General features: G+C 37.9%; 1 protein-coding gene across 1 annotated transcript; it reads left to right on the top strand.

Moving 5' to 3' along the window:
- Positions 1-6,536: 6,536 nt before the first annotated feature.
- On the top strand, positions 6,537-11,650 carry LOC139140713 (2-Hydroxyacid oxidase 2-like). The gene is made up of 6 exons (XM_070710100.1): positions 6,537-6,564; positions 6,854-7,146; positions 8,010-8,228; positions 8,751-8,909; positions 10,310-10,379; positions 10,765-11,650. The coding sequence occupies exons 2-6, from the start codon at positions 6,865-6,867 to the stop codon at positions 10,830-10,832; spliced, it is 798 nt and encodes a 265-aa protein (XP_070566201.1). The 5' UTR covers positions 6,537-6,564; positions 6,854-6,864; the 3' UTR covers positions 10,833-11,650.
- The last annotated feature ends 213 nt before the right edge of the window (positions 11,651-11,863 follow it).

Raw genomic sequence — 11,863 nt, 5'->3', positions numbered from 1 at the left:
GCATGTTTAAACACACAATATTTAGTTTGTCCAAAAAAGGCCTGTAAATGTAAACACTATTAGCGATAATTGAATTAGAGTTCAAAGTGAAAGTCATTCGTCAATATGATTAATGCACAGTACACATACGCAGGATTTGATGGCAAGCTCAAGAACGCAGTTGTATAAACCTAACAAAAATATTCAATTTGTCTAAATTATCACAGTGATTACAGCTACTGCCTGCGGACAGTGTCATTGTCAATGCATACAAGCAGTGACTGAGATAGCTCTAGTTTGTAGTTGAAGAAAGGTTTGGGTCATACGACGCTCATGACAGTGAACATACTTGTACACAAGATCAGGCCAGAGAGCAACACCTGGAAGTCAGGCGACTTACAGTTACCAATACACAATGGCCAAAAGGGGCAATAGTGTATCACTGTTCACAAAATAGTGTTGACTATGGTACACAAAAACAGTGCATCCCTTGAATGTAATGGTACAGTTTAATTCTATTCCGACATGTCTATCTGTGAGTTTACAATGAATACATTCTATAGAGTGCAGCAAAGACATGAGTAATCAGTAGGTATAATAACGATCTTGATTTTTCAACATTGTATTGTGTATCAACATCATTTTTTGTAGTTCATTTTTAAATCATGTAGCAATGCTTTAACTTCTTTACACGGCCTGAGTATTAATATGCAGCCATCTTACGGTATATTAGACACTTCAATGTATATGAAAGGTAACTGACAGCAAAATAAGTGCAGTACGTAACACACATGTTGATTATGTTAATAGGCTGAAAACTGAATATTTCAACATGATAAGATGTAAAACAAGATATAGGAGTTATTACAAACATCAAAAATACTGAAAAGTCGAAATTTCATGTCTGTAATATTGTTTGTATGATCAAGGAAATGTAGCTTATGTTAGACTTTTGCATTATGAATTTTTGATTTCTGGTATATTAGAATAATCAAATATTAGAGAAAAAAAGATTGCGTCACCATGCTTGATTTCTCCAAACGTATGATGAAGGTCACTGTTTTTCACGAAAATCACTTGAAGTCAATAAGCTTGTATAAAACCATTCATTTCAAGTTCAAATTATCACATTCTCATTGTACAATTAACACCAAATGTTTGAACAGTAAAGATTCTAATGTGATAAAAAACATTTGTGAATGAATGAATTTTTTATTTCACTAAATTTTCATTCTTACACCCAACATTTCAGCGATTAAAATTTTATTTGATGGAATATTTCAGTCTTATATTGTCAATTTTTGTAAAAGTTTTACAAGTAGCACCTAGGAAATATATGTCTTGTACTTGTTTAAAATATTTCTTTGACAGGTCATCATGCTCAGTTTTTGATATTTGGCATAATGTAGCCAGGAGTTCACATTTTGCATACCCTCTCATGATCGTCATTTGGGTGCTCTTCAGTGGGTTCAATTGACCCGACAGGTTTTGATTAACTCAAGTTGGCTTACACTGATAAATCCAAAAGGTCCACTTGATGCATTTAAAAATTAATCAGTTTAAGAACTTGTTTAGGAATATGACTCTACAAAGTGTCGAAAACATTTCTATAACATATTTTTGTTTACGCCAAAACAAGGAAGTATCGAACATCACTGGGGGACTTGATAAATTTTGATCATATTGATGGGGCGATTCGAATTTGTTTTAGGGTATTGAGGGGGATCTGAAAAAATAAGATTTCAATAGCGATTCCTCCAGCCCCCCCTCCACCATTATTAGTGAACGCAGCCTTAATTATAAAGAGCAGTACATATAGGGTAACAGTAAGACCTATTTAGTCGTAAACATGAAGAACAAGGTCAAATTGCGAAGGAACAGCAAAAGATAGTGGTACAAACAAAGGGGTATAAACATGGGGTGAACATGGAAGGCTATGGGATGAAGAGGTTCTTGTAGGTCATACATGTAATTAAGGGACTGGTCAGTTTCTTCAGCCTGGGGGGGGTTGGTGGATTCATGGGGGGGTCACCATGTTTTTGACTTTGGTGATAGGGGGGGTCACCATGTTTTGAAATACCCAATAGGGGGGGTCAGTGTGTTTTTGAATTTTGACACAGGCTCATCATTGCCTAAAATGCTAGTGTCAGCCACAAATTTCATCTTTCAGTTGTATTTTTCGGCGCGCCCTTCGGGCGCGTAACTTTAATAATCAGTCATATTTTCAGCACGCCCAACTTTAACATATCAAGCATACATACATCAGAGATATCTGTATGTTCAATATTTTTCAGCGTGCTCTTCAAGCTCATTACTTTAATATATCAGACATTTTTCAGCATGCCCTTCAGGTGCATGACTAAATATACAAGGCATATATATCAGAGATATCAGGATGTTTCATATTTTTCGGCGCGCCCTTCGGGCGCCATACTTTGATAAATCAGAGATATCTTGATGTTTGCAAAGTGAAAGTGTACATTATGAAATCTGCATTTCATATGAAAAGGATGACAAATTCCTGATACTTTTCTGTTCTCTCCATGAGAATTCAGTATGAGAAAGCAACATGCACAAATATTTCACAATATATATTTGATACAGTGACTTATTTTAGAGATAGAAAAATGACAAGATATCTTTCCTTCTCATTGATGCAATTATTTTCCTTTGTTTCACAGGTTTTCTGTAGAAAGATGCTTTTTTATGAACAAAATAACAGTTAAAAAAGGCAGTTTTTGTCATTATTAGCTGTGCTTTTATGGTTTCAATGTTACAAGAAAAGGTCCTCTCAGACACTGTACACATCAGATTTGGCTAAAAAAGCTCTCTATGGCTCCTCAGGAGATTTAATTGGATGGTTGGCAAGTCTTAACACCCATCAAAGTTTTTGATTCACTGCTTTTTCCTCTTGATATTAATGATTGACATCCATTTCTGTACAACAGTTCAGGACATCTGGTTAAGCATAGAAAGTGTGAAATACGTTCACAGCTCATTCAAAATACAGCTCATTCAAAATGTACTGTATTCAAACTTTAAGATTGACACTTTGAAATTCCTATCTTACAACTGACATGTTAACATTTCATTAAAACATAGAATGACTATTTAAAATATAAATATATATGTAAAATGTAAAATATAATATATATATATATATTATATATATATATATATATATATATATATATATATATATATATATATATATATATATAAATTTATGTCCACCTTTTTTTTACCTATGTCGCGCGCCGGGGGGGGGGGTCACCCTGTTTTCGAAATTTGGAATAGGGGGGGGGGTCACCCTGTTTTCAAAATTTTGAATAGGGGGGGGTCAGCCACTTTTTGACGTCGGCAAAAAATATCCACCCCCCCCCCCCCCCCCCCAGGCCGAAGAAACTGACCAGTCCCTAAAGCTTTCAGACTTGGAATGGGGGAGAGTCATGTTTTACATGGTAGAACACCCCTGATTCCCCCGGCCTACGCCAGCGTACTAACTCAAAGTTCCTTAACTGTACGTTCTCCTCTTATGACATGTACGTCATCATGGGGCTACCATATGGCAACAGTGTTATCGAAAATGGGTTAGTTCACAAAACTCGACATCAAGTTAATAAAGAAAAATTTGATATGCACTTTGAAGTTTTGATCCATTTTAGCCGTGGTTATCAGGGTCACGCTGGTCCCACATTTGCTTATATCAGGTATATGCATGGCGACTACCCTGCACGATACCTTGGCAATAGTACCATTTATGTAAAAATACACAAAACGCATTCTCATACAAACATGCCCCTGCCACATTTCGTTATCGTGTTTTCATAGTTGTTGATATGCTGACAATCAATCATATATTAAAGCTATATAGATAGAGATAAACATCTGACGTAAATGCACAGCTGGCGAGTGCTCTTGAATGTCATAGCGACCTTGTGTCACCGTCACAAAGTCGCTTGAAAATTCATTAGGTACGTTTGAGTTTCGGGAGTGTAAAAACGCACGTACCGAAGTAAGGACATCTTGTAGACCCTCGCATACACCCATGCGTTATTACCGGTAGCACTACAAGGGTTAGGCGGGATGCCATGTGCTAAGCATTTGAGTGCTTAACTCTTCAAAAGATACAGCAAGTTGACTGCTTTTCGTTAAAATAACCAATTAAAAGACTTCAGTGTGTATTGTTATCTGGTTTTCTTGACGCATATATGGTGATTTGAAACGATTTGACTGTATCGACAATAAACAGTGGCCACATGACCACGTTAACCAAAAGCGAGCGGGCAGAGTTCACAGCCGGGGGGTGGTCTTGATGAGAAAGAACGCGCCGAGCATGAAAAGACTAGGTTGTGAAGTTGTGGCAGAAGCTTGGAACAGTTTCCCTGATCTAGAATGGACGTCCATACAATTTGAATGAAACTGCTTCACTTATAGAAAACAACATTTAATATGCGGCATAACTTTGATCGCCTTTTAGAAAGCTGTGTTCATGCCGTCACTGCATTTCATAAAGGTGCATTTTATAAAGGTGCAGCAGAGACGCTGAACAATCCGAATTGACTTGCATAAATTACTTACCGGTACTTTAAAATCAAGGCATATTGCTCGGCCGACTATATGAAGGGATTGCTTATTTATTTATTTATTTATTTATTTATTATTTATTTATTATTTATTTATTTATTTATTTATTATTTATTTATTTATTTATTTATTTGTGTTTCTTGTTAACAGTATATATTTATACTTGTCCTAAGGAGAATAGGTCATCAAAATCCTGGTTAAATAATCAGCGAACAGCCTTAATGACTTTTTTTGAAACAACAGGGGTCCTGCAATCTTTAAAGGGAGGTGGTTGCAGAATATCCAATAACCAATAATCCAAAAATGTCCTTAAAAGCCCTGACCCCTCACACCCACCATAACTTTTGCTCGTTCCCCTAAAATAGAAAATGGCGACAGCTGGGAAGTTACTTTGTCTTGACGATTACGAAGCACAGGCGAGGGAGCTATTGCCTCTTCGGGCCTGGGTGTTGATCAGTGCTGGAGCTGACGATGAAGTCACAGTGAACGAGAATAGGAGAGCTTTTCAAAGGTAGGAGTCTAGCACTTATGGAATGCTGCTTTTAAAACGTACATGCGTGAAAGTCTGTTGAGTGGTCGCTCTGGGAATCGAAGGTCAGGGGCACAAAAGGGTTACTTAAAAGCGTCAATGACAAAATCGAGGTCAAGCAAATAGGATATCCGAGGTAAAAGTTTGAAATGTTGTATGGGTCCAGTCCCCCACCCCCTTGCAGTATGAAAAACCAAAAAAATAAACCACTTCACCTTCATCCCACCATTTAACGGTTGTGTTCATAAACAATGGGAAGGAGGACCGGGAACTTTGAGGAAAGGTCCCTTTTATCAGATCAGCTCTCTCATATCGGGTAAAATATTGAAACACTCCTGTTGACATGGTGGAAACTTCCAGTTGTTTTGCCAAACCACTTCAATATGATTCTATGTCGAGAAAAGTTAACACTGAGAAAAACTAAAACTAACACATGTTACAAACTTAAGGTCATTCATTTGACATGTCACCAATATCTCAACCTTGCGACCTCTCGCTGACTACATCCCGATGGCAGATAGTAAACTATAAATTTACCTGACATACATGCACGTACACAGATATACATATTTACATACGTAAATGCATGCATCTGAATGCATACATTTAAAGGTATACAGTCACCTGTAATCTAAATATGCCCATATATGGTCAAAGGGGCGTTCCTTGATATCAAAATGCCCATGTGAGGGCGCTATTTTTAAAAAGCGGCCACCCGCTTAAAATATGTGATTGGTTGGATTTTCTCTTTCCATGGTAACTGTAGCAAAATTGGAACAGGTGACAGTATACCTTTAATATCATAAGGTTATTCTGAATGCATTCATTTCAGTATTCTCGTGATCTTTATTATTATACATCTTACATTCGTGACTGGGGCATCAAATGGCCAAGTACCGACCGTTGTTGTGCAATGTCAACGGTTTTTCTTCCGATTTATACCACAAGTTTAGTGTAGAATGCTATCTTGGACGTCGAAGCGCTTCTGGATAGTCTGTGGCACTACATGTAGAGGACGCGAGGCGTATTCTGGCACTCGTCCAATGGGTCCCTTGAAACCGTTCAAAAATGGATAGCGATGTTACGTTGCCAAGGCAGACAACTGTTGCTGAAACAGAGACGTCTCATTTACTACTGAGGATTTGAGAGTTATTAATGACAACACCACCCAAATCCAAAGAGAATTAATTATGATTCTAAAAGATAAATAAATACATTGTGAGTTCATGTTTGATTGTGTGTTTATTTATTGTTTGTTTTCTTTGTGTGTGTGTTTTTGTTCCTTTGTTTGTATATTGTATAATCTGTATGATTCACAGATACTGGCTCAAACCACGGGTACTGAGAGATGTTTCCGTACGAGACATGTCAACAACTGTCCTGGGGAGAAAATAGATGCACCAATTTGCCTATCACCGTCAATTCTCCACGGACAGCACATCCTGATGCAGAGATTGCTACGTGTAAAGGTAAGCAGTGCCAGCGGGAGCGGTAAGTCGACAGGTTTTTCTGTTACCTTGGGTATTTTATAATTTTTAACACTTATGAGCCCCTTCACTGAATACTTACAACTATAAACGAATCTCGATGGCATCGCAAGTTTTCTTTGCAATTTTAAAATGTCCACCACAGGTCGAAGTCTGGTGCACGATACCAGAAGAAAGTTTCGGTTTGGCAGAGCACGAACACAAAATATTCCAAGCTGTTTCAGGCGGCTGCTTAAATTGACAGTTTTCCTTCGGTGTCGCTCTTTTACAGCTGCAGCAGAAATGAGCACTGCCATGATAATGGGTGCTTTCTCCGGTAAATCTTTAGAGGAAATCGCCGCCGTTCGACCAAAGTCAATCAAATGGCAGAACGTTTACACCTGGCGTGATCGTGAGGTCACAAAGGATATGATAGCACGAGCTGAGAGGGCAGGCTTCAAAGCGATTGTTATCAGTGTTGACGTTCCTGTCCTGGGTATGAAGAGAAGGCCTACAAAACTTGGCGGACAGGCCATGATGCGTACTCTACAGAAATTTGGAAATCTTGATAAGTATATCGGAAAGGTATCGACAATGCTCAGATCAGTCGTGTAAATGACTTAGTTATCAGCATCAATTAGAACTGCAGGAAAAAATGCAAAGTGAATCACTCATGAAAATGCACTTAATGCTTTCGTCGATAGATCTACGTCAAACAAATCTATTGCAAGGTCTTTGAACACGTTTCTGTCTGCTAGAATTTGTGCTGCCACAGCAGTTCCACAAATTTTGGTATGGCCATCTTTTGCTGATACAAATTCTCAAGTAATTAATTGTTATTCCAATAATGCTCATTTATTATCATAGTTGAAAAACAGTTGCTCAAAATGTTTTATTTTACCTGGCAATGCACAGAATATCACTGAGCCAGTCAAACCGAACAAAAATGGTTGTTGCGAAGGTCTATGACATATATAATTAGATAGATAGATAGATAGATAGATAGATAGATAGATAGATAGATAGATAGATAGATAGATAGATAGATAGATAGATAGATAGATAGATAGATAGATAGATAGATAGATAGATAGATAGATAGATAGATAGATACATACATACATACATACATACATACATACATACATATGCCTAGTTTGAAACAGCGCAGGATCAATCAAGTAGTGGTGTTCTCACTATAATGTGTAGGTGTTATGTAACATGTAACATGTAAAATTCATGTAACAGTACTGTACGAATGTCACTTTCTAATATTTACAGGTTTGGCTTTTTCACTGTGTACATTTATTGAATGATAGTTCAGTGTTAAATATATACATTACGGAAAGTACCAAAGCACATATTGCCAAGCTAAAAATATATTGAAACCTTCGACGGTCACGACCAGACACTGTGTCCCATATCAGTTTTGTTTCCTCTGTCAAAAGGACCTGGGCATCGGAGAAGACGTTCCGCCTGAACTTGCAACGCCTTGCCTTACCTCGACCTGGAAAGACATAGCATGGGTCAAAACAATGACAAGATTGCCGATCATCCTAAAGGGTATTATGACTATAGAGGACGCTCTACTGGCCGCGGAACACAAGGTTCAAGGAATAGTCGTATCCAACCACGGTGGCAGACAATTAGATGGTGTACCAGCGTCGGTAAAATCAATATTACGTGAATTTCACAATCAAACAGATATTGCAAATTGAGTTGCGGACGTCATCACGACACAATTGGAAGTGTTTTAATGGTTACCCCGTACAACGTGTTTGCATCATGCATTCTTCTCCTCTGAATAGACATGAGGCATTCTTTCCAGCTGCAGTTCCGTTGATGGAGGTTGCAAAGCTAAATCGTCTTTTTATTTCCTTGGAGCTATTCCATACAAAGCAAATTAGAAACACCATTATATCGCGCACCTTTCTTTCTGGTCGAGCTAGAATGTCGAAGTCGCTTTCCGGCTCTGTAGAAACCCAAATTACAGTCGGACTCCTTCCCCCTATTCCATCGTCCGGTCCACATTGCTTCGTCATGTCAGCGTTTCGAGGGGGTCTCTGCCCGATGAAACGCCCTTGTCTAGCCAAGTTGTCCCAGGCCTTTGCATTGCTTTTTGGGTCAAGAGAGCCGGAAATCGACGAGATTCTATGCTATTCGCTTCCCTAAGATGATAAATTTTGCAGATTGATGTGTTATCAGACATCGTTGATGCAGTCGGAGACAAACTGGAAGTATACGTAGACAGTGGTATAAGAACTGGTACTGACGTTTTGAAAGCTTTGGCACTGGGTGCAAGGGCTGTTTTCATCGGTAGACCTGTTCTCTATGGCCTGGCATGTAATGTAAGTATTTCTATTCTAAACTAAATCATTTAGGGGTAGCTTTAAAAAGTAGCTTAAAATAATAGCTTAATATATTCAATGGTTGACAGTACCATAATATTTGAATACTAGTATTGTGCTCGACATATCTCCTGTATGATAGGCTAAAAATTCATTATGGAGAAAAATTGTTCAAACACTGTAAATAATTCTTTCTTATCTTATTTATAATCCAAATTCAAGCACAGCATGTTTGAAGTCGACTAATTCAATCCGAAGTCACCGATCTCTCCTTAATCGTAGCAGTCATAGTCCTGCGAAAAACACAGTCCTTCAGTCCGTTAAGAAAAGCATGCGTGTTAGTGACGGTGGTGTTAGGGGCGTTCAGGTCCCTTTTATCACACGACAGCGTAATAGGTTAAACCTGGAATTCGAATGGATCACGGTATAAACAAACCCACATGCGCAAACGCGCATAGAAGTGCGTGTATTTTCATACGTGATTGCACACATGTGGGTTGGTTTGTACCGTCACCACGTTACCTCTTGGACGTATTGAGTCTGCAGAACACATTTTCGCGTCCTTTTTATTCCGGAGTAGAACCATTCCTTTACATAGTTCCAGTTCACCTTTGGTTTATCTAAGATCTTGTATCTTTAGGGTATTTTCATTATTTTATATAACAACCTCATGACATAGAGGTGCTGGTCAAGTGACCTTAATCGGTGTCAGATTTCTATCAGTGATCATTTGCATTTGTAAATGTACTGCGCAGAAACCCAAACTAAGAAGTTGTTGAGAGGTTTCATCACTCTGTAAAAAGTTTTCCATGAGATGGTAACTCAGATTACATTTCATTACATAGTAGGCTCCAAAGATGTGGGTAAAGTAGTGCAGAGTTGTAGGATGATTAGATTGTCCTTAATTGAGTCAACCCTCATTTCCTTAGTAACTGCACCCATGACTTGATTCTCTTATATTAAGCAGAGGCAACAGGTTAAATACTTTAAAATGTGACTAAATTATATTAAACGTTTTTCGGCTTTTTAAAAATATCTCTTTATATCGCCGGAAGCAATGGTCTCGATCATTTAAAATAACATCTTTTGCCCTGTTCGTAAATGTTCTGTCCTGTTTTTGCACCTGCCGATTTCTACTTATTTAACATGTTTTTCATTGTCATCAAAATGAGTAATGTTCTACTGGATTATCTAAAATGATACATATTTCCTTTTTAGATAAAAGGGGCTACATCAATTGACATATCTTTTTTTGTCAAAGATTTGCAGTAATTAAATAAGTATATTACTCCTAGTATTTTTAACCCATGACATAACCATCATATTGTACACTTAGTGATCTTCAAGCACCAAGCGAAATAAATGAGTAATTCTAGATTTATTTTTTGTAATGTCATCAGGGAGAAGAAGGCGTGAAAGCTGTTCTTCAAATCCTACGAGATGAGTTGAGCAGAGCCATGGCTTTGACAGGTTTGTGCTTCTCACAGAGAGAGCTTTGGAGAGCGTGTGTGCGAGAGAGAGAGAGAGAGAGAGAGAGAGAGAGAGAGAGAGAGAGAGTGAGTGTGTGTGTGTGTGTGTGTGTGTACACAAGGGTCTTTGACGTATTGAAATGTCAGTTAAACAGCATGGTCGGCAATGAGGCAAAGAATGGAGACGAACAAACAAACATTCGTGTTACCCTTACCACAAGAGGGCCAACCATAAGGAGATGCAATTGAGTCGTCTGCAGGTAGTATGACGCATACATACAAACTCAATTCAACTGCAAAGAATCGATAAATACAGGTCATCCGAATTGTCCTTCATAAAACGAATTTCAAGAAGCTGTGGATTCCCTCATTATTCCCTATTTCAGGATGTAGCCGAATAAGTGATATATCCAGGGATCTTCTGAGTAAGAGAGACCAATGGTCGAAGTTATGATCGTGATTTGACTATCGCTGATTCAGGACTTTCATTCATCTCAGACGAATATTTGTGCCAACCGATGTGTGTACCTGCCGTGTACTTCGTGTCGTACTCATTTATCGGTGTATCAGCCACGGCAAAGGATTGAATGTGTCATCAGCGCCAACATATATTTTCATTGCCAATAATTGCCCAATGTTAATCTGTTCATATCATAATTATAATGCAAAGTCAAATGTACATTTTTCATCTCGGCACAATCGATGCGTCACTCACCAGTTATATTTAAACTTCGCACAACACATTTCCAGTGGGTTCTAAGTCAGCCAGCCAGCTGAAAATCATCATTTTCGTATCGACCATGAGAGCAATACACCTGCTAAACAGAAAAAAAACTTATAACAGTACCTGTCCTATAGACACAACAAAACAAGTAGTTGTGAACTATTCAATTCTGAAAAGACATTGACAACTTAAAAGAGACAAAAGTTTGAAGATGTAAAGTGTTTGAAAAACCACCATGTATAGTAAATGTGCTTCCCAGTACACACAGCTATTTATGACTACGTAATTGTGTAACAGGCTTAGTATGTCAACTGTACATATGTCTTATAATGCACTACATGACAAGCAATTTTCCGCGTAAAATAAAAAAGAATCTAACTTATACTAAATACAAACAATTCATAATTCAAAATACAAAGCTGGGTTATATCGAAATAATTTGAAAAGAGAGTGATGACATTGTCCATTCAAAAAACGTTCGGACAAGTAGAAATTTCAGTCTTTTTCATATAACTTCAATTAAAACAATGCATCATGAAATCAAAGTATACCTTTCGTTTGTTAATATGGCTTATGTTCCAGTGTGTGTATGTCAGTGTGAGAAGTCCAGGTGGAAGGGCACTGGTCCCTAATTAAGCATATTAAAGTGTACCATAGACAAACTCTTCTTCCGATATTCTTTGAGCTTGCCAAACGCCCAATTGTTTGACCAAATACTTATGACAAAACTCTTAATTTCCTAAAATGATAGATAACAATAG

This window comes from Ptychodera flava, chromosome 9 (assembly GCF_041260155.1).
Source record: "Ptychodera flava strain L36383 chromosome 9, AS_Pfla_20210202, whole genome shotgun sequence".
Classification (NCBI taxonomy): Eukaryota; Metazoa; Hemichordata; class Enteropneusta; family Ptychoderidae; genus Ptychodera; species Ptychodera flava.
This window is presented reverse-complemented; position numbering and strand designations above follow the sequence as displayed.

Bases quoted from the DNA above. Each gene is read 5' to 3' on its own strand.
- LOC139140713 (XM_070710100.1), top strand. From the start codon at position 6,865: ATGAGCACTGCCATGATAATGGGTGCTTTCTCCGGTAAATCTTTAGAG. The intron at 7,147-8,009 runs GTATCGACAATG...CTCTGTCAAAAG, and splicing joins TTGATAAGTATATCGGAAAG to GACCTGGGCATCGGAGAAGA. The intron at 8,910-10,309 runs GTAAGTATTTCT...TAATGTCATCAG, and splicing joins TCTATGGCCTGGCATGTAAT to GGAGAAGAAGGCGTGAAAGC.